The sequence below is a fragment of the Halichoeres trimaculatus genome, unplaced genomic scaffold (genome assembly GCF_033239565.1).
Source record: "Halichoeres trimaculatus isolate MK-OKI-2021-1 unplaced genomic scaffold, fHalTri1.1 fHalTri1_scaffold_17, whole genome shotgun sequence".
Classification (NCBI taxonomy): domain Eukaryota; kingdom Metazoa; phylum Chordata; class Actinopteri; order Labriformes; family Labridae; genus Halichoeres; species Halichoeres trimaculatus.
In genome coordinates, this window is record NW_027437195.1 from 12195448 (window position 1) to 12220470 (window position 25023).

Genomic DNA, 25023 nt, shown 5'->3' on the forward strand with positions numbered 1-25023 from the left:
TACCATTCTAATGAGAGAGAGCAGGAGAGACAGAGGGGATATATTAGTGAGAAAAACAGAGTGGCTCAGTGATCTGTCTCGTGAAACACTAAGCTCAGTTTGCACTCTGAGTTGCATGACACGACAGGTTTCCTCGAATAAAAAAATAAATCACATCAAATTATTTTCATCACCCACCTCCTTCAGGATGCGCTCATTGAAGAACTGCTGCAGCTTCTCGTTGCAGTAATTGATACAGAACTGCTCAAAGCTGTTGTGTTCAAAATACTCTACGAGGAGGAAGAAGAAAAATAACATATTTCAATTAATTTTCTAAAATGATTTTTTTGCGAAGCTTTTGCTTAATTATACGACAGTCAGGGGAAATTAATTCTAGAGTAAGAGCTCTGGTAATGAAGTGTGCGTATGCATCTGGGTACTTAAACTAAGCAATAAGCTGCACATACAAGTGTCTCATCATTAGACAAACTTGTAAACAAACAGATGCATCAAATTTTCATATTTTATGCCCTCAGCTCTGCCTGTTTAATTAAGTGTAACTTAAAAATCTATGTTTTATTCCAGTAAACTTTATTTCAGTACCAAAACCAGCAATGTCCAACACCCCGATGAAGTTGGAGGAGGTCTTGAAAGGAAAACACTGGTTGACCCTTTTCACCACATGATCAAAGAGGCGACTGTACACAGCCTTGGCCAGGGCATCGCGGGCATTGTTTGCTTGTTCCACCTTTAGAGGCACCCTGGAGGGAAACACAAAGTGGAGCAGTGAAAGATGGTCCGAAACTGGGACAAGCCAGCCTCGTCAAACCTCCCTCTCTTTATTTTTACTCTAATCAACCCATTTCTGATGCGGGAGCAAAACTTAAGCTGTGTTGATGTGACACTTTTTTGCCGCATAGAGCCATTCCCTCTCTGACCTCTTTTGTGAGGTGGGTGATCGTTTTTAAATGAGGGTTTCTGAACTAAAGATGAAGTATTAAAACTAAAATATGAACCTTGAACTCTACTGGATTCCCTGATGGCGCTTTAACACACCTTTTTTATTATTATTCAAAGGGGTTGAGAGGAAGGACAAAGTGCAGCTCCATGGTGACCCAGAGTTCAACTCAGCTGTCCCAGCAGGGAAGAAGGTGAATATAAAATAAAAAGGTCTACTGTTGTACTATGACAGATTGTTATCGACCTTTTTCCTCTTGATATTCAAAACATCCAGCCCTTCGAAGAAGAAAGAGGTGCTCATCCAATACAAAAAGGATAAAACCATTGATGCCAAAGCTGAGATGCATCATTCAGCCAGTGAGTTGGCTTTGATTTCTCTTTTTTATCTATGATCCAAGTTAAATAGGACCATAGGTCTTGAAAAACACATAAAACTCTTACAATATATGCATGAGATGCTTCATATTTAAACTCGATCAGGACTCAGTCTCCCCAATGCTATCAGTGCCACCACCCCTCTGTAACCCTCTGCCTCCCAGGGGTCGGGGTGGATCTGTCTGGGGTTTAATGACAAAGCCTAACCCCCCTCCTCTTTACTCCACCTGCTCCCCAGACACCAAGCCTTTACTGTACTGCAGCCATGCTCGCCTGCCTCCTAAGATACAGGCTGCATTATTTATGTGGAGAAAACACTTCCAGGCCAGGCCGGCATCTGGCCCTCCTTAAATATTAATCTATCAAACCTGGCCCCATCAGTCAAACACCACATCACTACCAAAATACATAGGGACAGTGCCAATACTGCACCACATTTCATTCTGTAGTGCAGCGTTATAAGAAATAACTAAGTCGACAAGCTGTGGAAAACACGGTCACATACTTTCAGAATAAAAGAGTAGGCAGCGTCACAGTTTGACACAACAGAGACTTCTTACTTCTTTACAAGACATTTCAAATAAATACAGCCTTATCTCTGACCGTTCTGTTTCAATATTCTCTGCCAAAGTTTAAAGGCTATTTCTAGAGCTGTCAGAAACTCTTAAACCTCAGGCAAAGAGCTCAGTTTCATAAAACAATGTCTTAGTAACAGGGAGGATCACGTTTTACGCTACAACATTTCAAAAGAGGTTGCAGAAAGTCAGACATCTGCACAGCTTGGTGCTGTTCTCACTTGATAACTGTTCCTTTGGCGCCCCCTGCTGTGGTGAGCATGACTCTGGTCGTGAGGCTGACACGCAAATCATCCTGGTCCAGACCCAGCAGATCAGCGCAGTACTCCAGAGTCTGCCCTGACTGATTCTTCAGGACACAACCGCCTGAAACAAAGAGTGAGAAACATGAGTCATAAAAAAGCATCCTGCTGATGTTAAGTCATGGAACAGAATTTGTTTCTCTCAGTATCAGCATACTTATTTCATTTGAAAAGCTAATTTAAAGAGAGGAAAGAAACATAGAAAGTCAGGAGCAGGGAGAAAGTGGTAATTTGGTTACAGACATTCTTCTTATTTCTATTTGAGAGGAAATTATGACAATAAAGCGCAAAAGTGTGTGATTCAATATGTTATATTGATACAATTTAGTAACATACATCTCTGAAACTGTGTGAGGCCTAGCAGTTCTCTCTAAATACAAGCACAAAAAAAAATAAAAAAAAATAAATAAAAAAAAGAAAAACAACAAAATGACTGATACTTTCCTATCACTTGTTGACTTTTTTCTTTGCATTTATTTTTACTCTCAAATACAATCCTCAACAATCTTAAGAAAGTAAACAGAAGGACTCTTGTAAAAAAGGCCACCCCCACGACTGAAACCCTGAGAATTTCACAGAACAAACCAAACAAGTTGCAAAGACTCGTAACAACAGCACCCTACTGACCTGATGAGCTCCCCGTTTCTTCAAAGTCGATGTTACCGAGATGCAGAACACCAGCAACCACCCTGAAAAGGTCGAGCTTCTCAGTGTCGTCGAGACCGATCTTCTTCATGGCTCCACACATCCTGTTGAAGTCCCCTTGGTCGTCCAGAAGAGGGTCCTTCAGAGCACCCACTTTTAGATGCTGCAAACCATGAACAGAAGTCTAAGAGTGAGTAAGTGAGATACTTAACCATGGACCCATTCCCGTCTAACTTAAATGGACATGCACTTATTTTAAGAGCCTCCGCCAGCCTCACACAGCAAACACACCACTATAAACTAATGTGGAGAATATACATTATCATGCCGTCCTGCATCCCATGACTTTTAAAACAAACAGGCCCAGATTTCTATTCAAAGATCACTCAGCCTCCACCCAACCCAAAACACATGCAGAGAAAAAGGAAGCATGCACTCTTATTTCCTGTTTGGACAGCACACAGCAGCATGTAAAGCCTGAGAGTGTCAGTGTTTACGTCAGGAAATAAAGAGGATAAAGAGCAGCCAGCACAAAGCCCTGATAAGAAAGGGAGCTTCACCTTGTTGTCCTACATAACGGACACATGGCAGGACAGACAGACGTACAATAATTTGATTAGCAACACATAACCACGTAATGCACTTACAGGCAAACAGCTTAAACTTACAGCACTCAGTCTACTTAGGTACTGTTACTGATTCAGTGAACACACGGTGATAGAAAGTCTAAGCCTCTACTTTATCATGCAAGACTGGACCAGGCTTTTTCATTCTAATGCCACATTCTTACTCTACATGAATTTGATCCTGACTGGGATACAATATTTTTAAAGGAAAACACAGATCAAAGGTTTTTTTTTGTTTTAAAGAAGGGTTAAGTTAAAAAACAAGGGTTGTGTCATTTTTATTATTCCATGATAAATGAACTTGTTTTAGTAAATTGACAAACATAAGAATATATTGATCTTAGAAACCATAAAGTCAAATACATGTTTTGATTGGTCCCTCTTTTATGGTATAAATGATAAATTAATTCCAGGTTTTTCAGGGTAACTCAACTATGCATCCCAGATCTTTAGTTCAGTAAAAGTACTGTGTGAGTTATTCTTTAAGTTCAGATTCAAATCAAACTAGTTGATTCAGAGAAAAAAAACAAGTCAGCTATTCTTTTAGGTCCCTGTTTTCACCATTTTAGGGCAAAAAAAATCAACTGCTTCAGTGTGAGAAAAACTCTGTCAGTTTTGAACTGCTCACATTTGACAAAGTTATTGTTTGAACACTCCTGACACTAAACACCAAACATTGATTGTCGTCGTTTAGAAAAGAAATACATGATAAAAGATTTAATCAGTGCATTTCTGCTAATGTGGTCTCCCTCTTGAAATGCTCAGGTGGCCTGATTTTTGTTGGTTTTACTGTGTGTAATCTTGATGTGGGAGTTGTCAAATGTAAAGCTATCACTAGAAGTGGTAAAATGGGTTATGCCATTTCTAGACACTAGAAGAAAAAAAAACAAAGGTGAGCTATAATCTTTGAAATTACTGGTATTAAAGAGTGAGACCTGAAACTGGAGGGTGCAATGTTGTTCACTATCTTTTAAGAAAAAAGGCTTTTCATGAACTTCACACAACCATCATTTATGTACTAAACAAACATCTGAGCTGCTTTTTGTAAAACCTTGTCTGATTTTTGGTTTCTCCTCTTAGGTTGGATTCAGGCACTGTTCGGAGGGCACTGGAAAAGTCATGTCAGAGCGCACTGATCAATCTGTTATTTTCCTTCTGTATCTTCCTGCAATGTTACTTTGTCATTGTACCGTATATAGTACATGCTTTATCTTTAATGTTTAAAAACAATCATAAGAATATAAAACTTAGAGAATAATGTTGGATTTGTTTGTGTCATTTTGATGGAAATAGAAACATATTATTTATAACAATCAATAAGTGGTGCTGATTCATCTTAATGACCCACAGAAGCACATCATCAGCATCAAGATGCTTTTCTTTACATTTTAAATTCAAAATACTAATACAAAATGATACATTTGCTAAAAATACCTCAGGAAAAAGCTGTGAGACGTAAACCTTTGCCCACAGGAGGCACCAAAACCAACACACAGATGTTTCCTCAGAAGATTAAATATAAATTTTTTTGCCTTTGTTCTCCATAAAACTGTTGCACATTTATTCTGAAACAACATTGTGCTGGGTTAGTGAGGACGCAGTGTGACTTTACCTCAGGGCTCTTGCGGTTCTGCATGATTTGTTTATCAGACTCCTTACTGGCAAAGTACCTGGTGCATCCCCGGTTCAGGTACTGTAACAGAAGAAAACTCAGCTTACAAACCCTCAAACTTAATTAGTACTTTAATAGATTAAATCCAGGCACAGCACAAACACAATTCACCCCTGGTATGATACCCACCAAGGATATTTGTATTGATTTTGATCCTCTAAAAGATTTATTTTGCTGTCTTCTGATATTGTTCCACAGCAGACTAGCGGTGAATGACATGAAGTAATTGCCTCTGTTGATGTGGGTGTCACCTCAGGGACCTGATGTGATGACACCATGATAAACATCTGAAGGAACAGCTTGAGCAGCTCGTTGTTCCGTTAACACTTGTTTAGTAGACCGTGCAGAGGAAAATAAGGGCTGAGGTAAACACCTTTAAGCTCTGTGTCTTCACCCTTGTTGAGCTGAAAATTGTATTTGAAAGGCAAAGAATTCAATTGTGAAATATTTTGTCTCTCAGACTCACATGGGAGAACCTCAGGGCACCACTGAAATAAACTAATGTGACGTCTACTGGGCTTTCATAGAGCCACTGTTAAATGAATGCTCCAACGTTTTAAAACCCTTGAGAGATGAACTTCAGGTACTGAAATCTACCCCCCTGAAAATTACCATAACTCAACACAAATGTCACTCTGTGGGTAAATCCTTCATTTTAACCTCTCTTTGGAGGCAGCTTCAGTCCATTTTTATGAGAAATATTGACACTTCACGCCCTGGTCTCTGTCTAAGTCTACTGACCCTGAAGCTGTCTGGAGAGTCCAGGTGCAGTCTCTTCTTTATGTCATCGGACGCCCCGGCACACAGCCTGTAGAAGATGTGATAGTTCCTTTCGTCGTTGCTTTGCATGCAAATCCTCGACTTCTCCAGCAGGTAATGGGAGACGAAACCACCCACAACTGCATTCTGGTGACAAGAGAAGAGTGTCAGATTCTCAAAATCACTGTCAGGACACAGGAGCCAACCAAGAAGACGATTACCTTCTCGTTAAAGTGGATTTCCACAAACTTCCCAAAGCGACTGCTGTTATTATTGCGAACCGTCTTTGCATTTCCAAAGGCCTCAAGAAGAGGATTGGCTAAGAAGAGACGGACACGGTCAGGATGAAAGTGCATACATAGAGTTCATCTATTTTATGATGGTAGCAGTTGAAAGTTGTTTTCTTTTAGAGAGTTACCTTCAACAATCCTCTCATCAATATCTTGGCCACTTCCATATGTTGTGGTGAGATACCTGCAGGGCAGGGAGAGCACTATGAGGACATCAGCAATCATAAATATCTTACTCCAATGCATTTTAGGAAAGAGAGGACTGACTTTTAAGTTGTACTTTTGATCATGTTATAACAGAGTAACTTAGCAGGAGAAGATAAGATTGCGCATCAATCAGAAGGATTCATACCTTAAAACAAACTTGGTGTTCTCGGTCTTCCCAGCACCAGATTCACCAGACACAATGATGGACTGGCTCATCTTGAGAACCTTCATGTCCCTGTAGGCTTTGTCGGCTAAAAAACAAAAAGAAAGATCAAACTATGTACAGTACGATACAATTTTGTAGAAGCATAGTAAAGTTTTCTTGTGTAAGGAAATGGTAAACATTACTGTATGTTTCTAAATCAAACTTGTTTCTACTTCTTCTCTAAAATTGTATCTACTTCAATTAATCAGCCCTCAAAACAAAAGCACTTTTCCCTTCTATGAATGAAAGGGATGGTTTGAAAGTCAGCTCTGCCTCTTTTATAAGAAACCACACTGCAAAAACTAAAAAGTCAACAAGTCTTTGTGTCTTGTTTTGGGAAAAAAAATCTTAGTATAAGCCTCATCCACTGACAAGTTGAGAGAAATGTGCTATAACAAATTATTAAAAGTCAAAAATGACAACCAAATATCTTAGAGTAAAAATAAGAGTACAAAAATGTAACTGTTTAGTTTCTTGGATTGATACATTTTTCTCCATACAAGAAAATTGGAAAGCATTTTTTTACCCAGTTGGCAGACTTTATTACTCCTTACGAGCAATTCAGGCATCCTTTTAGTCTTTTAATGCCTAAAACAAGACATTAATCTGGACTTGTTAGGCCCAGCAGCTTACATTAAGTCTCATGAGACAAAAATAATAAGACATAAACACTTGCTTGGGTCTAAGTTTCTGCAGTGTACCAGGAGAAACACCATGCTGACGAGGCTACAGTTTCATGCAAGATGAAGCCAAGTTTGCCTCATAGTTTAGCAAAATTTGAGAGACTCTGACCCAAACACTCATCTCAGTATCAGTGTATGCTCTACTGAGGAATTTGACTTTGCCAAAAGAAAGTTAGGGATGGGTACCTTACACATTTGAAACAATACGGTACCGATGCCCGGTACCTAGCAATCGGTACCGGTACTCAACGGTACCAATTTTCGGTACTTTTTTGTGGTTATGTGGTAAAATATATTTATTTGTTTAACAATAAAATATATATTTTTTACAATTTAACATATTTATTCTTCAATCTATAACCTTGAAATGCTGTGTTCATGTCCAGCATGGAAAAACGCCTACTCTTCCACTCACAGTCACAAGGATGCATTTAGGTACCTAAACATGGTACCTTTTGACTCTACAGGAATCGATACCTGGTACTTTTACCTGGACATAATTCGGTTGGTACCTAAAAATGTACCTTATTCGGTACCCATCCCTAAAGAAAGCCCATTCACTTTTCAACTATTTGCAGAATGAATACAGACGTCTTCTTCCACCTTGTGTGCATAGATCTGTTGTTTGGATCAGCTGGCTTCAAATGGCCAAAAATTCAACCAAACAAAATGATGAGTGGTTCTGACAGCTTGATGACTTTGCTGTTGACTGTGGGACGAGTGAACCCCTTTATGAACTGCAGCTTGTGAGACTAAAAGGACAGAAGTAAGGAATGGGCTCTCACCTATAGCATATACATGAGGCGGCAGAGTTCCCAGTGACTTCCCTCTGTAAGACTTGAGGGATTCAGGGCCATACAGTTTGGGGATGTCCTTGTAAGGATTCACAGCTATCAAGATATTGGCCACATAAGTCTGAAAAACACACACACACAGACATGTTTAGCCACATCATGTACAGGGTTTGGAAAAGGCACAAAGGTTGTAAATAATTCATTAATAGTAGGGTAGAGAAAGGAGGTAAAAGCTACTGAGACACATCTTAACACATTACCCTGTTCATCTCTTCCTATCAACCAGCTGTCCCTCATTTCCTGAGTGAGTCTTGGGATCAGGATTGGGTTTGCCTGTCTGACTTTGTGAACCCTTTCCTAGCGTGCACTGCCTCTTTACCACCTGCTGCTTTCCCCAGAGGGACACAAAGAAAGGGATCCTCTCTCAGCCTGTTGCTGCTTCTCATCATTACGCAACCAGACAGCGAGGCTCTAAGCTGTAGTGACTGCACCTGACCATAGGATTTGTTGCAATGAGGAAGCAGAGAAGGATCGTGAAGGAAAACATACGTAGATGTGGTCTTTGTTGTAGCGCACTCTGACATTGTTAAGAAGAGTGGCTTCATTCAAGTACATAAGTGAACCTGAAAGCAGAGGAAAAAACAAACAGGAGTTATTTCTCTAGACTGTGCAACAACCTAGCTGAAATAATTTTAAGACAGAGTTTTTAAAATGAAGCGGTGTGTTGACTTACAGTTGTCATCTACAAGTTTGTTTACATCATCCTCAGCTGGAAAGACTTGGCTCATCGGGGCAAGGAAGGTCTGAAAGACAAAGAGTTATCTTTATTGTAGCACTCATGCTGTATGATTTCCAGGACATGAATATCTGATAACAAGTGATACTCTCTACTTGCAAATATGACTTCAATGTGCAAGGTTATTCATTCATTGTCTTATTTGAAAAGTTTATGACACCAAACAACTGTTGATTAGCATGAAAAAAACTGAGACACTCACGTCTTAAGAAGCTAGGCGAGCATGCACAAGCACAAATCCCTCATCATGTTTAAAGATTACAGTAACGATGATTGGTGCAACATGTTCCCAGGCTGAATTAGTTACTGATATTCCCAGTCTTTTGTCTTAGGAGTCTGACTTAATGGAAATAAATTCAATGGAACAAGCCGGCTGTGAGAGAAACAAGGGGAGACATGGCAGGGTAATGAATAATTTGGTGGGAGAGCAACCGGATCCAAACACCTGAGTGAGTTTGTGAGTGTATGAGGTGGGTGCAACAGAGAAGAGATGATTGGGGTGGCTGTGCTGAGTTTGTAAGACCATAAATTCCTTGTACGATTAAAATTAACAAAATCCTACTGATACTAAAACACGCTCAGGGAATAAAACAACGGTGTTTCTATAAAAGTCAATCAGACTAAGCGACACTAATAAAGCTGATTTAGTGACATGTTGAAAACCCTTTGACCATTTATTACACTCCCCACATCAATAAAGATGCATGTGTGATTGTGACCCAGTGTGTGCTATGATGCATGCTTTATTGCCACAAACAGGCTGTGAGCATAAACAGAATCTGCTTTGTGTGCCAGCTACTCTGCCTAGACTCATTCTGGACATGTCCATCCACAATAACAACCATGTGAGAAATGACTAACCAATAAAATTGACAAAGAAGACGAGGCTGCCATGCTGAGAGTTGTGTTGCTCCGAGTCACTAATGAGCTCCACTCTGCAGTAAAAACAAGCACTCAATGAGCCTTTCATTCAAGCGCTGAATGAGGCAAAGTCTCTGCCTCTTAATAACGCTCATGATCATTCGATTTCACAGTTATTCCAAATCACTCCCATCTCAGCCAAGTGCATCTTTAAATATTCATCTTCATGAGTCATTCAGAGTGCAGCAGAGTGTTGATATTATGAAGTTTGTCAGCAGGGTGAGATAATTGCTCATTTTCAATGCAACTTTGATTCAGCTGTTTTTTTATGCAACTGGGGACCATGCTGAGATCAGAATGAAGTTTAAACTGTAAAAACTTCAAAGCCTAATGGACAATTCTGGTTTTTATAACAAGGAAGCTGTCCTCTCAATTACATCAAGTCCAAAAAGAGGTTTAGGGGACTCCTGATGCACTTGAACTCTGCTATTTGCAACTCAAATAAATACCTTACAGTGGATTACACACACAAATACAGTAACGCTTTGGGTTGTGACTGTAGTACAGATGCATGCAGAACACACTAGGGATTGGTATCAGTAACTGGTTCCTGTTAAGAATCAATTAGAAATGGTTAAGTCCATCAACATCGTTAGCCTTTATGTTTAACAATTCCCTCGTTGATTCTTTATATTAGGTCGAGGTCACATGATGTGCCACACATCAATCGCACTCGTCAGTCAGCTGCAGAATTTCCAAAGCAATGGCGATGTGATAGAAGTGATCGAAAACCTGGCTTCAAAATCTGACGCTAACAACAAAAACTGTGATTTGTGTAACAATAAAATATCAAGCAAGGGTGGCACCACCACCAACATGTTACAATATTTGTTGACACACAGGGTTAAATATTTTTATTTTTAATTTTAATTTTATTTATTAATTTATTTTATTTTTTTATTTTTTTTAAATTTTAATTACTTATAGACTCAATAAAATGTTGTTGACACAGAAAACATGTAAAGCCTGCTTTTTGTACCAGGGTATATGCTAAAATCCTGAGGTTGATTTCAATACTTTTTTAAGACTTTTTCAAAAACCTTTGAAAAATTTTTAAGACTTTAACGCAACTTTCAGTTGTTGTTGGCATCCACTTTTTAACAGTTGTCGTTTACATTTTTACAGAAATGATGTAAGCTAAGGAGGAATAAAGCTTGAAAGAACAAATGAAACTTAAGGCAGGGTTATCCACACTCTCACAACAAGAAACAGTAATTATTCAAGGCCAACTTGCTGAAGAAAATGAGAAATTATTTCATTTTTAAAATTTAGGACATGTGCTGGAGATTGTGTGATTTGCTTTAATGTTGTATTCAATTTCTCTTTATGAAACTAGAAATGACGTTAATTTATAGCTGGTGTTTATACCGCTCACAATCCTTATTGTTGTATTTTATTGTAACTAGAGTCTTTATGTATTTTTTTACTTTATTCTTTTTCATTTTTGTATTTTTCTACTGACTCCATCGATTTCTGCTGTTAACACAACAATTTTCCAGTTTGGGATCAATAAAGTAACTCTATTCTTCTCTATTCTATTCTTTTTTAGAACTTTATCGGCTGAACGTTTAACGTCCCAATCAGGGGACAGTTGCAAGGAGGAAAATAACTATTCATGGATATTTTTTGGGTCAAAGCTTGAATACCTATGAAACTTAATACCTCATAAATCCACAATTAAGACTTTTTAATACTTTTTAAGGCCCTTAATTTTCCCACGATTGATTTACCACCTTTAATACTTTTTAAGACCCCGCAGACACCCTGTGTACACAGAAAATTCACGGAAGGAATTGATAAAGAGTTGGATTGATAACCGGACTGAATAATAGCAAAGGTATCAATAAAGTCTTATCAACAACCATCCCCAGAACTAGAAATGGGTACAAATGAGGTACTTTCGAAGCAATCGACCGAAATGTGTCTGTAGTCCCGAGTACCGATAATTGTAAAATCAAACGGTACTATGTTTTGGTACCTAAACGCATCCTTGTGACTATGAGGGAGTGAGAGTGTAGGCGACTTTCCATGCTGGACATAACACAGTATTTCAAGTTTATGAATTGAATAATAAATATGTTGAATTGAGAAACTTTACGATTTTATTAGACATGCACCGATTTCCTTAATTTTGGGGGATCGGTGATCTGTGATCGTCCCATCCTTACATATGAAACTGATCTTATATACCTCCAGGAAGGTCTGACAGCCAGCCTTTGTTGCTTTTTGCTCTGAGACCTAAAACTCAGGACACTTTATTTGTTGTTCAAGTTAAAACATAAAGATTTTATTGTTTCACAGGTATTTTTCAATGTTTTTCAATAAAATAAGATTGGAACATTGAAGGTATATGCTGTCAGATAAAATAATATATAATATATATAATAATAAAAAATGAAAATCGGTATTGGCAGGTCAGGCTGTGTAAAGATTGGCCAGAAAATTGTGATCGCTGCACCCCTAATTTTTATTATTAAAGACATTAATATTGATTACCACGTAAGCACACACAGAAGTACTGGTAGTACTGAAAATTGGTAATGCTGAGTACCCATACTAATTGCCAGGAACCACGCAACGGTACCGTATCATTTTCAGCCCACTGTTTTGTTCTGACTGCAAATAATCTAAAATCCAGATTCAACAAATGTAGGATAATAATCTTCGAGGAATAAGATGCTAAAATCCATTATAAATCATGTTTTTTGTCCGTACAGTAAATCCTATGGCACCAACCAATTAGAAAGCTGAGCTATACCAACATAGTGTCAGTGACATCAGCTATTTGTTCCTAATGAAGAGTTTCAAAGCTTATTGTTGACAGAGCCATATTGGAAATGCTGAACTTTAGCCAGCTTTGTTCAAGTAAGGATGAGGCATTGAGGCGGGACTTCTTCTTCTTTGCAGACAGCTACAGGGTGCTGGTCTGTCAGTCAAGTGTCAGCCCCACGGTCTTAAAAAGGCAAAACTTGTTGCCTTGCTGCCCAATCAAGTCAAAATAAATTAAACAGAAACACAGCATTCAAATGTATTGCACAGCACAGTAAACATTATTTTGAATTTGAATTTGGTGCAGTTGTTGACTGTTTTTCATTCAGTTGGGCCTTTTTCCAGGCACTGTGCGTTATAAAGTTCATCCAAGACATATTCTGATTGGTTTAAAAGGAAAACAAATAAATATCATAATAACAGTTGCATCAATAAATAGCAGATAGGAGAAGGCTGAATTCTGTTTCCCTGCTCCAGCCTCAGAGTCCTGGTGTAGTGCATGCTGCTGGCTCGCTGTACTGACCAGGTCACAACAGCTCAGGTGTCATCCCACATTTTCCTCTCTACTGTAACAAGCCCAAATGACTCAGATAGAAAGGGTCTGTCCATTAGCCATGGCAGAAACACATCAAACACAACGAATGCAGACCACAGACAGTCTGTTCTGAGGTAAACATCAACCTGCTTGCTGCTGGGGGCACATTATGGCTCAGGTGTAACAGGTGGCTTTTACCTGCTAATGAGCAGCTCTCCTGCTAGGCAACACTATCAGCGCACCTGCTGCTGCTCTCTTTATTTATTCATGCCTGTGTACATGCGGTCTCTCATGTTTCTCACATTTTACACATTGTTATTCTGACGCCTTTCTACTCGGAATCACACTTAATACAGACTGCACAGAGTCAGACAACACATTACCTATCAAAATAAGTTATCTTTACCTTTCAAGAAATCTCCTGTGCCTGAACTTATGAATGTATGAACTGTGTTCTATGGAGGGACCGTCTTGGGAATTTACAACAAACAACATCCCATGTATGTGGCCCACTCAGTGCCATTCTCTCGTGAATTTGAGAAGCCATACAGAAGGAAAAACAAGAACAAGGCCCTCACCCTTTTCCCCAGTTGGGCTCACTTTGCCTGTAAATGGAAAGCCAGGGTGTGTGCTTGCCTGTAGGTGTGTGTGTGTGTACGTATGTGTGGGTGATGACCCACCTTGCCCTTCTGGTTCAGTGGCTCTATGGTGAGCGCGTCGGCTCCTATGTCAACGATCATGCCCAGCTGGAACCCGTCGGTGGGGTGGGGCGCCCACACTGGCTTCCCATCCTCCATGGCTTACCTCCAGTCAGCACAACCACACAACCTGGAGACAAGAAAGGGGAAGAGAGCTCATTAGTTTACAGGTTTTCATGCAAAACAGAGAGTGCAGTTTTGCATTTTTAACTGCTGTTTGCTTTTTGGAACAGCCGTACACAGAAAAACAACTGACAACACTCTGATGCTGACTAGGAAGAGGAATCAACCAGTGTGCGGGTTATTGCCCCAATCTGAAACAAAATTTAAAAGCTACCCCCAAAAATACACCAGGTTGAGATAAATGAGAGCACTTCTATTTCAGAGTGTAGTATTTGTCAAAGCTGGTGTGATTTCATCCATCAGTTTTTCCCCAAAAAGTTTGTGTTATTTTAAATCCTCTGGTATCACAGACACTCGATACAGACCCGTACAGATGTTTATGAATAGGAATCAGGATTAAAACATGTTGAATCAATTTTCTGTTTGGCTTTTTCAGTATAACTGATTAACTGATGATAATTTCCGAGGGTGCATTGTCCTGTTTCCTCATCAAAACATTTCAGCCTATTTCTTTAGTCTCTTACAACAATAATATTTTGCTGTTGAATATTATTTTTGACCTGACTTTGACACTTTTATCAAAGCAGCTTGCTATGATCAAAGTGTATTCTGTGAAATGGCACAAAAACAAAAAGGAAAGCCACCGTTTCGACACATTGATGTCATTTGTGATCCCTCAGCTGCCTAGCAGATTTGATTGAGACCTGACCTGCTGCTCGTGCTGCTGTCCACTTTACTTTCCATTCACTTGTTACTTCACCACCTGATCTTTTGAGAGAGGATTTTCCACTGGGACAGGACTGGAGTTGCCTCCTGAGGGATTCTTGCAATCTCTAGTGAGACGAAACAACCCGCAGTGACCTTACATAAACTGCCCAGCCAGACAAAACATCTCAGGTCTGCTGCTCTACGTTCAGACTCTGCGGGGTCCTCACTAAAGCAGATGAACCCAAAACTTTCTTACACAACTGAATCCCAATAAGCCAATTTTTAAAGCCTTAAGTTGATTTAGGGATTTCAAGTCACTAACTGTCTGGGCACAGTTTAGAGGCCTCACACAGTCAGTCACTTATAACCCACTGTGGAGTACAACAAAGATGAATTTGACAATCTGGATATTGCTTTGATGATCTAGAAGAATCTTCATTCCATTGTGAGAGACAGGATTTTTAGGTGATAACAGTTTTCTGTATTTCATCCTACAAACATTCAAATTAATAAAACATGTGTACGGATTGTTTTGCCTTGGTATCCAATTAGCTTCAAGGATTGGGGTCAAGGATAGGATCGGGTCTGCAGATTGTTGATTGAGTCTTCAAGAGGGATAAAGCTCCACAGGTTTGATCACCCAGGACAACGATGGAAAGTCTTGAGATGATCTTCCTTCATTACGTCGTCTTTTTGAAAATGTTACTCCATAAAATCTCCTTTGCAAGTCTTTCTTCCTTCCTATACCAGGAAGTCCCTCTTATATTTTCACTTACCGTCATAAAGTGACAGCAGCTAGACTTTTACTGCCCTGTCTTAAAGAACATGACTGGTCGATGAACCTTTATCTGCCTTTTCTCACCAGACAACGTAAATTACCCGTCACATGGAAGATTCAGAACTTAAAGCCACTTGAAAGGTTTTCGCTGGGAATGAAATGACTAACGTAAAAGTAGATGACTCATTAAAATACACATGAGCCAACTAGATCAAATGGGGTAGTGAAGAGGGTCACCTGAAAAAATAAATACAAGTTAAAAGTTAAAGGTCTTATAAAAATGTGGCTACCTCAGTATGAAAAAAAAGGTTCATTCATGCGTTTGACTACAACCAGAAGAATATGTTCATAGACCTAAGAAATAAAAGTGTACAAGAACAAACAAATATTTTGCATCTGAGTAGTTTAATAAAAAACTAACACTGGTGTTGTCATCATCACCACTGACAGTAAATATAAGATAAGGGTGTTAGTTATCTCACTTTATGGTGACATGGCCCACATATAAATACAACAAAAAGAGTCTTTGTTCTTTGCTCTGTGTGGCCTTATGGGTGAAGAAGAAGAAGATATTACACATGAAAGGAGTGACCTACTGATAGGGTTACACATGAACTCTGAACAGTATAGCTTCTTATAAAACCCAACCTGTAGATCTACTGTCAGCAAAAGCTAAATGCACCAGGAGCTTTGGTATTCTCCTGTGACATCTAAAAACATTATCTTTGGGCTGAATTCCTCAATGTAAATGTCCATAACACACAGAGGTATCAGTGACTGTAGACAAACACAGACCTGTCTCTCATGATGAGTACCTTTGACTCTGCAGGGCCTAAATCCTCTTAGTGTTTGACCCTAATCCAGAAAGGGAGGTGAGGCACACGAGGTGAAATCTAAGCTTCACAAATAAAAGTCAGTGACCATTTGTGAGACAGAGGGGATCCTGACACATATCCCAAGAAACACAGAATCACTTAAACAACAAAGAGAAAGAAACAAACACAAACACACATGAAGGGACGCCGGTTAGGAGTTAAAGCGGGATACAAAGAGCAGGCCTCTGATTTCCTGCCTCTGGTTTCCTGTCCTCTACCAGGCAAATGAACATGGAAAAAGCACTGGACATTGACTGCAAGCTAAAGGATGAAGAGATTTTTGAATGAAAAGAGGGTGAATTGATTGAGAGGCTGCAACATGTCACACTTAAAACAATGCACAGAAAAGAGACATTAATGTGGAGATAATATTTGAGGCCTTATATTACTTAGTTTCTGATGATATTGAGTGCTACGAAAACAGTATCGGAGAGAGTTCCTCATACAGTAGTTATAGAAACAATGTAAACCTACATTTATTGTTCCACCTGCGAATTTTAGATCAAGTTCTGCATATCTTCCTTCATGAATTGCATTAAAATGTATCAGCTTGCTATACACAAGTTGCTCTAACGTCACAAAGCCATTTAAAACACCCAAGTAAGACTAGTGTACAGGAGCCTGGCAGCAACAGGTACACAATGCTGGCGAGGTTCGGTTTCCACAAGGTAGCAGTCATAACGTATCTACTGTCAAAATGATACACCTCCAGCTTTTCTTGACCCCTCGATAAAAAAAAAAGGTTGGATACAAAGCGGTGGTACTTACGACTAGTATCCGTTAGAAGGTCAGTTTTCTTTTCAGGGCAAAAGTTTCAGCTTTTAAGTCCCTCATACAGAAGTTTAGTTGTCGCCGTGGTCCAACTTCCTCACTCTTTCTGTTCCCGGGGCAGGAAAGGCCAACGATGCGTCAAGCTCCCTGGATGACAGTCTGTGCTCGCGCTCCGGTGAGCCAGTGTGACGTCACTGCCACTGTACTCTATTGAAGGTGCGTTGAAGTGCTGCTCGTTAGATCCCGTATCAGGTAGTTTAACGTGTTTGCTTTTTTTCCCCTCTAGAAAAGTATTTGAGGCCACAAACAGATATAATCCTACAATAACCTGTACCTATCGCCAAGCTACTAAATTATATGATAAAACTCTTCTTGACTATTTTTAACAAGACCAAATTGATCCTGAATGTTCTTGAAGCTGTTTGCTCCAGTTTCTCGTAAACGCTAGATCATTTTTTTTAACAATGACAAGAGTGTTTACAACTTTTTACCATTCATACAAAAAAACATTTTCTTTATTTTAATCACGAACACTCAGTAAGGAAATGTGCTTAGCAAACAGCCTTTAAAGACAGTAAATGCTGCCTTGAGAGTCATTTATATTTGATAAGCAGGTAACCCAAAACTTTTTGGGGGATTTTTGAAGGAGACACCCAATCCCCCATTGAAAGCAGCCACTGGGTTTGTAAATCTAATTAGGATATCTGACACCACTGTATTGGACCATATCTCATTACTGACTCTAGATGACAGCATGTAAACATTAACATGACATTATTTGTTCACATGTTAGACTTCCATGCTTGTATTTGCATAACATCATAAATAATCCATTATGCAAACATGGGATACTGCATTGTTCATCCCCAACAAACATCTGTTGAAGTATGGATGTGAAATATTAATTGTCCACCATTGTTCTTAATTCTCAATTTCTTTTCAGTTCAACATAAATGATAAAACTGAGTATGTAAAACTCCTGCTAAAACTGTTTGTAGGTCTTTAAAAGTTATAATCATGCATTTTTAATCACAATTATTTAAATTTCTATCATTTGATGAAACAAATTATATCCTTCTATTTCATCTTGTCAGGTATTAGTGTTGGTCGGTTGCGCCATACTGTAGCACTTCTATGGACAATGGCTCCCTCAGGTGGCAGCAAAGAGGACACACAGATGTGACTATCTGAGAGCAAATCCCAAACCAATTAAGTTGCTAACATGAGGACGGGGCAAGAGATAAGACAGAGGATGCTCAAGAGAATTGAGGGAACTATCTCTTGGGAAATGATGGCAGCAGAAATGCTTAGCAAGCAAAGAAATATATTCAACAACAATCTGTGAAGACTAACTCCTCAATACAGTATATTAAGATATTTACAAATATACTGCATGTCTGGGAGGATATGAATATATGACTGATTAAATCCTGTGGCAAAGAATAGAGCCACCTGTATTTTTTATGCGACTACATGAGTAGCCATGCATTATCTTTTTTTGCTGGCACATTGAAGTTTTGTGCATTTCCACCAACTCGTAACTTTGGTGAAAAAAAAACTGTTGGATATTGCGCTGTTGGAATTATATTTCATATTGGTGGTCTAAAAAAATATCTGAAATTCTTTTAAATGGTCTATACAGCCATCTTTTTTTCATTCTGGTGTTCTGAGTTTTAAATCAGTTTATAAATCCAGCCCCTCCTATGTCAATCACTTGACTACTTTCCCAGCCAATTATCTGCAGGGGCCCAAGCTGCTTTATCTTTGAACTGTTTACAAATTTCCTATCACACACATTCTGTGGAGCCTGCAGAGGAACATGAAATGTTTCATTAGGACCACCAGTGTTCAAAGCTTCTGCAATCTTTGGAAATCGGCAAGTCTTCTCTGGATCTGTCAGGAAACATCTTTATAGGTAGGCATTACTACATTTCATTCACAAGATTCTTTAAGTTGATGATAACTTAATTCTCGGTGGGAGTAGATTTTTTTTTCAGAGTTTAGAAAGCCAAGTTTAGAGTGATAAATAAAGAAAAAAAATCATGTATAGCATTCAGGCAACTGTGATGAATTTTGCCTCATGCAAAAGATATGTATGTATAGCAGATGGCTGTTGCAACTATCAGAGTAGTTTTTAGTATTAAAAATTTAGACTCTTCCAAAGCTGAGTCTTGTTTGTATATTAGGACCTATATCAATGTGGAGATGGTTAAACAAATGCAGAAAACACATTTCCACATTCAGACCAGAAAGTTTATCCCATTGTACAGCATGGTACCATTTCGTACTGTATGTACCATATCATTTTGTTTAATGAAACGTTAAATCATACAGTTTCTTAGTCTGCTGCACTGTGCGTTATGCATTGAATTGTGTGATGTTGCATTGTATAGTGTTATAGTGTACTGTATTGTACCTTATTGTATATTCAGTATGGTATATTATTGTATCTTACTGTATCACAACATGTCATATTTTATCTTATCCTATTTTAGCGAAGGTATATTATTTTGCAGATTCCTAACAAATTGCAAAATTCACTTATTGCAGTGTGCAGTTTGTCACTAATCCTGAAAACTAAACATAAAGGTAAATAAATTAAAGCACTTTTATAAAAAACAAACAAACAAACAAACACACAAACAAAAACATTTTGTATTTTCTTGATCACTTTTTCCAGTGTAGCCCATCACTCAGCCCATGTAAAGGATGGTAGGAGAGAATCTGTTGCTGTCTGTGGTACTCATGTCTGTGCTGACATCGTATGGACAGCAGTTGGCAGAGGAGTCCTGCACTCTTCAGATTCTGGTCCCTGGACTAAAAGGCAAGTTGCTCTTTGTGCTTTCTCACAAAATGTAACAGAAAAATACAAACTCCTTGGAGAGGTTTTATACCATTACTTTTTTCTGCCTTATTGTGCAAAAGGAGAACCAGGAGAGAAAGGACCAAAGGGTTTACCAGGGCGACCAGGAAGAGTTGGACCTGCAGGAGAGACTGGTACTTTTTCTCCTGCTTGCAACAAAGGCAGACACCTGCAGAACAATTTTGTTTTCTAGAGCATGGGAAAACATTTCTCACTCTCAAGTATATGAATCTCCTCACATTACACTACCACTAAGCTGAAAGGAAAAAAAAACTGGGGTAAAGATCACATTTCTTGGGCTGATAATGTGCTGTTACATCACTAGCAGGCCATCCAGAGATGGCTTAGTGTTTACATTGGGGTGAGAGGTTGGGAGAGAAATGGTTTGAGGAATCTGCCGCTGTGGACAAGTGTTTACTGAAGAACCTAATGAGGAATAGAGGCTGTTGACATACTTTTTGGTGGAGACTGCACAGAGTCAGCGTTTATTTAATGCACCTAGGTGTGTTTCAGAAGTAAATAGAGATTTGGGAATATTATGTATTACTTTTACAAAGTTTAATTTGAGAAGAGGCAAAACAAGAGAAGCGGGGCTTATTAGACAGATTCTATAGTAATAAAGCATTCCTGTTATATCCTTATTTCAGGTCAACCTGGACTTAAAGGTCAGAAAGGCATTATGGGACGTTATGGAAAAGTGGGTCCAAGTGGAATGAAAGGTAATTAGAAGATTCAGAAACATGCTCCCTGTGCAGTTGTTATATTTACTGTTTAAAGTTTAATGAGAACTTACATTTAATACCTCAGGAGTGAAGGGAGACATGGGAGATCCAGGTCCAAGAGGCCCTAATGGAGATCCAGGTGAGATATTAAATGAGGTTATTCAGGTATTATTTTTAGTTTAGGATTAAACCGACATGTTTGGTGGAATGTGTGTTAATCCTCCACATTTTTGCCTTATCAGGTGTTGCGTGTGAGTGCACACCAATGAGAAAACTGATTGGAGAAATGGACATTCTTGTTGGGCAGCTCTCCTCTGAGCTGAAATTTATTAAAAATGGTAAGATCAGAGCAGTTCTCTATGATACATTTTGACATTTTATCTGGAAACATTCTTGTATCTGTTTTCCCTTGTTGTGCTCATACAAATGCAAATACTAAATGTGCCAAAGTGAAGTTTATAGAAATACAAGTGCTCATTTTTCAGCCCTGCCCTCCCCTGCAGCTGTTGCTGGCATAAAAGAGACAGACAGTAAGGTGTATCTGTTGGTGAAGGAGGAGAAACGCTACACAGACGCTGAGCTCTACTGTCAGTCGAGGGGAGGGCACCTGGCCATGCCTAAGGATGAGGCAGCCAACACAGCTATCGCAGGGTACATAACAGAGGCGGGCCTGAGTAGAGTCTACATCGGCATCCATGACCAGCAACGTGAAGGCGTGTTCACCTACGCTGATCTCTCTCCCATGACAACTTTCAGTCGATGGAGGAAAGGAGAGCCAAACAACGCTTATGATGATGAAGACTGTGCTGAGATGGTGGCTTCAGGGGAGTGGACGGATGTATCGTGCAGCCCTACCATGTATTTTGTCTGTGAATTTGATAAGGACAGTATCTGATTTCATCCCGTGTTAGAGATACCGCATAGAAATAGACAAACATAACAAAAAGGTCTTATTATGCTCAATCTTTTCTCTGTAAAGAGGATTAAAGAATAACAAGTTGTGCAAACTTGTATACTTTAGACTGTTACTATTTTCCTCAAACTATTTATTGTCTTAGCTCACTAAATATTCAATTTTTGATCTTTTATGAGGATAATTCTGATTTTAAATACCCCATTTGCCTTCTACTCAGAGATTGATTTGTGCCCCCGGCAATAAAACTAGTGGGCTCTAGTATGTTGCATGACAGAAAGACTTTATTTCCAGTTGGGTGCTTCTAAATAATAAGGATGGATATAATATTCACGGATGCAAGTGTGAAATAAAAGTTGAATTGAGACTAACAAAGGGGCAGTGACTGAGTGTAATTTTCTGTCCCTGAGAAGACCAGCAGCTAAAACAAACCCAGCAGGGTGACAGTCTCCACCTAGTGGGTTAAAAGTATACTGCGTAGTAACAGGGACTTCTAGGAAGTGCCTGTCAATGCCCCATTGGGCTTTGTGAATGGGAATATTTTGAGAAGTCTTTTAAGGAGAAGTACAGATGTTATATAACTCAAAGTGTCTCTGTCATATGCCAGTAATGCAATTTCTTATAACAGTGCAACAAAGAGGCCGAGTTTCAGATTGTTTTGTCATTCCTACCATGTAAAAGGATGCATTACATAGACCTAAACTTTCCTTTCAGCAAAATTTCATTTCATTTTCTGAACCGCTTATCCTATTCAATGTTGCAGGTGGCTGGAGCCTATCCCAGTTGTCACTGGGCGAGAGGCGGGGTACACCCTGGACTGGTCGCCAGTCAATCACAGGGCTCCTTTCAGAAAATATCATGTCAAAAAGCCTCCACCCATATTTGACAAAAGATACACCATATCCAATCCAATACCAGCATTAATTTAACATTCTTTGTTCCTTCATAGGGGTGAGCACCTCAGGATACAATACACATCACACTACTTGGGTCACGATTTGGCAGTGTCACAATATCAAAATATTTTGAGATATCACAATATTTGATTTAAAACAACTTTTGTATTTTGTTGTTTTTGTAATACTGAAAGCACTGAAATGCGGTGCCACATACATACACTTAACTTGAAAACGTAAATTGCATGACATTTGTCACTCAAACTACTGTGACATTAAACTGATGCTGCAAAAAAATATATGGATGAAAGATGTGGTTGGTTGGTATAACTGATAAATGGCAAAAAAATATGATATAGTGTAAAAAGTGACTATGAATATGATTTTATCAGTATACTACACTATAAAAGTTAAGCTTGAAAATAATTTTCAACCAAAATTATCTGCAGCATCAAAACCCATATCATCGAATTTCTGATTAAAATATTTTGAAAAAACTTTAAGATTATTTTTATTTAACAGTCCATGGGCAACATACAGCCAATTAGCTCTTCGACGCCATCTACCACAGTGGAGGTGTAGAAATGGGATTTTACTTCCAACTCAGCTTAAATATGATTTTTTTTATTTTTTTTTAGTTGAAATATTGTGATATATTGCTGTATCAATGTTTTTCACACCTTTATTCCTTAATATGAAAATGGAAACTTAAGACTTTTCTTACTTTGTGAACCAAACTGAAATAAAACTATATCTAAACTGACTGTTTCATTTTTTATGGGGTAGTTAATGTGAACATGTGTGGAGAATAAAACTGCAATACTAACATAAATTAAAGTTTATCTGTCAACCTCAGCAGTGTGAGGATTTAAACTTGCTTATATGCAAATTGCTGTCAGAGTTGTTGGTAAAACAAGCATGTATACCTCCAAACTGCTGAGCCACTGTAGTTCTCATACTTAAGTTTTTTTTTTGTTTGTTTTTTTTAGCTCTCCTGAGCACTGTTTAGTAGCTCTGTCCCATGGTTAGCCCTTTGTCATTGGTATCTGAACTTTTTGAGTTATTTTGCTCTAACACAGAATATAATACACATTGTCAACATTCGGGTATGCTGTGCTCAGAGTAAAAATGTTTCCCCACCTAGGCCTGAAGAATAAAAAGAAACATTTCCAGATGCTCATACTCATACTTTAAGATTACCTGTTAAATTTCAAGTATTTCACTGCTCTGTGGATCTTTTATCGTATCAGAAAGGAGGCTGTACACTGATGGGTCTGGATTTGGTCCAGGTTTCTGCCTGTTCAGAGGGATTTCTTCTCTGCCACTGTTGCCTTTTACTTGCTCATTGTGAATTGGTGTTGGGTTTCTGAATGAAAAACAATAAAACAAGAGAGAAGAAAATATGATAAAATTTCTTTTGAAAGTGTTTAGTAGGAGGAAGAGGATGCATTCTTTACATATGACCACAATGATGCACAACAATATGTTGCACAACAATGTGTTGCATTCTAGTAACATAAGCATTTGCTTTGTTTGCATAAGAATTGCACAGGACACTGTTAATCTGTGAGAAATTGACAAGGGAAACCCATTTACTGCTTCTTAAGATAGCTCTGCAGGCGGATTCAATGGTGCGAAGCAGAAATAAAAGATATTTCAAGACTCAAGATTTTTTTCTCTTTACGTGTTCCTTTTAAACTCTTGCAGTGAATTTAATTTATAAACACAATATTGTTGAGTTAAATTCACTCTGCTTTGTTGTGACATAATTTATTCAACAATGTTGTATAGTCTAAACTCAAGAGAATTTAAAAAAATAAAATGCATTACTCCAGGAACAATGTCTGCACATTGTTGGCTAAATGGCAAAAACAAGACATTACATACGTTAGGTTAATATGGCATTTTCCTTTTTGTAAAGCCTCTATGGTTTAGTTGTATGATTAATAGAAGTTGTTTCACAGCCCTGACTGCTTTTGTGTTGTTTTGGATAGGCATCCCAGCTGAGATGATATCCTTTTGAGTCCCTTAAAGAGGAGTAATTTGAATATGCATGATTCAGTTCTCCTAATAAAGCCCAGCACCAGTCCCTTAAGAAATGAATAATTAATGCTGAGATGAATTATGCATTTAATTGACCAGGACTTGTCTGGTATAAACCAATTAGATGCCATTGTTGGTGGAGTCTCTGGTTACCTTTGTGGTAAACAATTTGGACAGCTCTGTCTAACAGTGGACTGCCAGATAATCAGTGGCGAGGGAAAAAGAAACAAAACAAAAACGCCTGTACATGGAAGATATGGCTACAAAACACAACAATGAGGGACATATACCCTACATTCTCTATTCTGTACTTACCATGGAATTATTTCTGTATTTCTGTCTGGCCAATGTATAAAATGTTGTCTTTTACTAAAAATAACTCACCCCATCTTCCAGCAGGTGATCATGTGCCCCTTCCTGGTCGTTTAAACCCAGATGAATTTATATCAGAAATATTCTCTGTGCTGGTAAGCATCAACTAAATTGACAACGGAACGTGTAGTCATCTGTGGTTAAACTACTCAAAAACAGATTCAAAAA

At 38.6% G+C, this 25023-nt stretch overlaps 2 protein-coding genes and 1 long non-coding RNA gene across 3 annotated transcripts in view; 1 reads left to right on the forward strand and 2 right to left on the reverse strand.

Annotated features, from left to right (window-relative positions):
* myo6b (myosin VIb) overlaps positions 1 to 17224 on the reverse strand; it is a 44141-nt gene extending 26917 nt beyond the window's left edge. Inside the window, exons 1-14 of the mRNA XM_074692508.1 lie at positions 17044 to 17224; positions 13774 to 13921; positions 8806 to 8875; positions 8622 to 8695; positions 8064 to 8193; positions 6536 to 6641; positions 6312 to 6367; positions 6115 to 6212; positions 5876 to 6040; positions 5075 to 5155; positions 2819 to 2999; positions 2111 to 2255; positions 583 to 740; positions 178 to 269 (exon numbers count right to left, since the gene is read on the reverse strand). Coding sequence (XP_074548609.1) covers positions 178 to 269; positions 583 to 740; positions 2111 to 2255; positions 2819 to 2999; positions 5075 to 5155; positions 5876 to 6040; positions 6115 to 6212; positions 6312 to 6367; positions 6536 to 6641; positions 8064 to 8193; positions 8622 to 8695; positions 8806 to 8875; positions 13774 to 13890 — 1473 coding nt within the window. The 5' untranslated portion in view covers positions 13891 to 13921; positions 17044 to 17224. The remainder of the gene's footprint in view (positions 1 to 177; positions 270 to 582; positions 741 to 2110; positions 2256 to 2818; positions 3000 to 5074; positions 5156 to 5875; positions 6041 to 6114; positions 6213 to 6311; positions 6368 to 6535; positions 6642 to 8063; positions 8194 to 8621; positions 8696 to 8805; positions 8876 to 13773; positions 13922 to 17043) is intronic.
* A 2531-nt stretch (positions 17225 to 19755) lies between these two features.
* colec11 (collectin sub-family member 11) lies at positions 19756 to 21526 on the forward strand. The gene is made up of 6 exons (XM_074692435.1): positions 19756 to 19870; positions 19972 to 20043; positions 20557 to 20628; positions 20717 to 20770; positions 20874 to 20969; positions 21135 to 21526. The coding sequence occupies exons 1-6, from the start codon at positions 19756 to 19758 to the stop codon at positions 21524 to 21526; spliced, it is 801 nt and encodes a 266-aa protein (XP_074548536.1).
* Positions 21423 to 25023, reverse strand: LOC141806767 (uncharacterized). The gene is made up of 3 exons (XR_012599787.1): positions 24868 to 25023; positions 23641 to 23806; positions 21423 to 21498 (listed from the first exon to the last, which is right to left on the reverse strand). It is a non-coding gene; the product is annotated as an uncharacterized LOC141806767 (long non-coding RNA).

What these genes read in the sequence shown, in the direction of transcription:
- colec11 (XM_074692435.1), top strand. Translation starts at nt 19,756, where the DNA reads ATGGTAGGAGAGAATCTGTTGCTGTCTGTGGTACTCATGTCTGTGCTG. An exon ending in TGGACCTGCAGGAGAGACTG is followed by an intron (nt 20,044 to 20,556) that starts GTACTTTTTCTC and finishes TCCTTATTTCAG; the next exon opens with GTCAACCTGGACTTAAAGGT. An exon ending in GCTGAAATTTATTAAAAATG is followed by an intron (nt 20,970 to 21,134) that starts GTAAGATCAGAG and finishes CCTCCCCTGCAG; the next exon opens with CTGTTGCTGGCATAAAAGAG.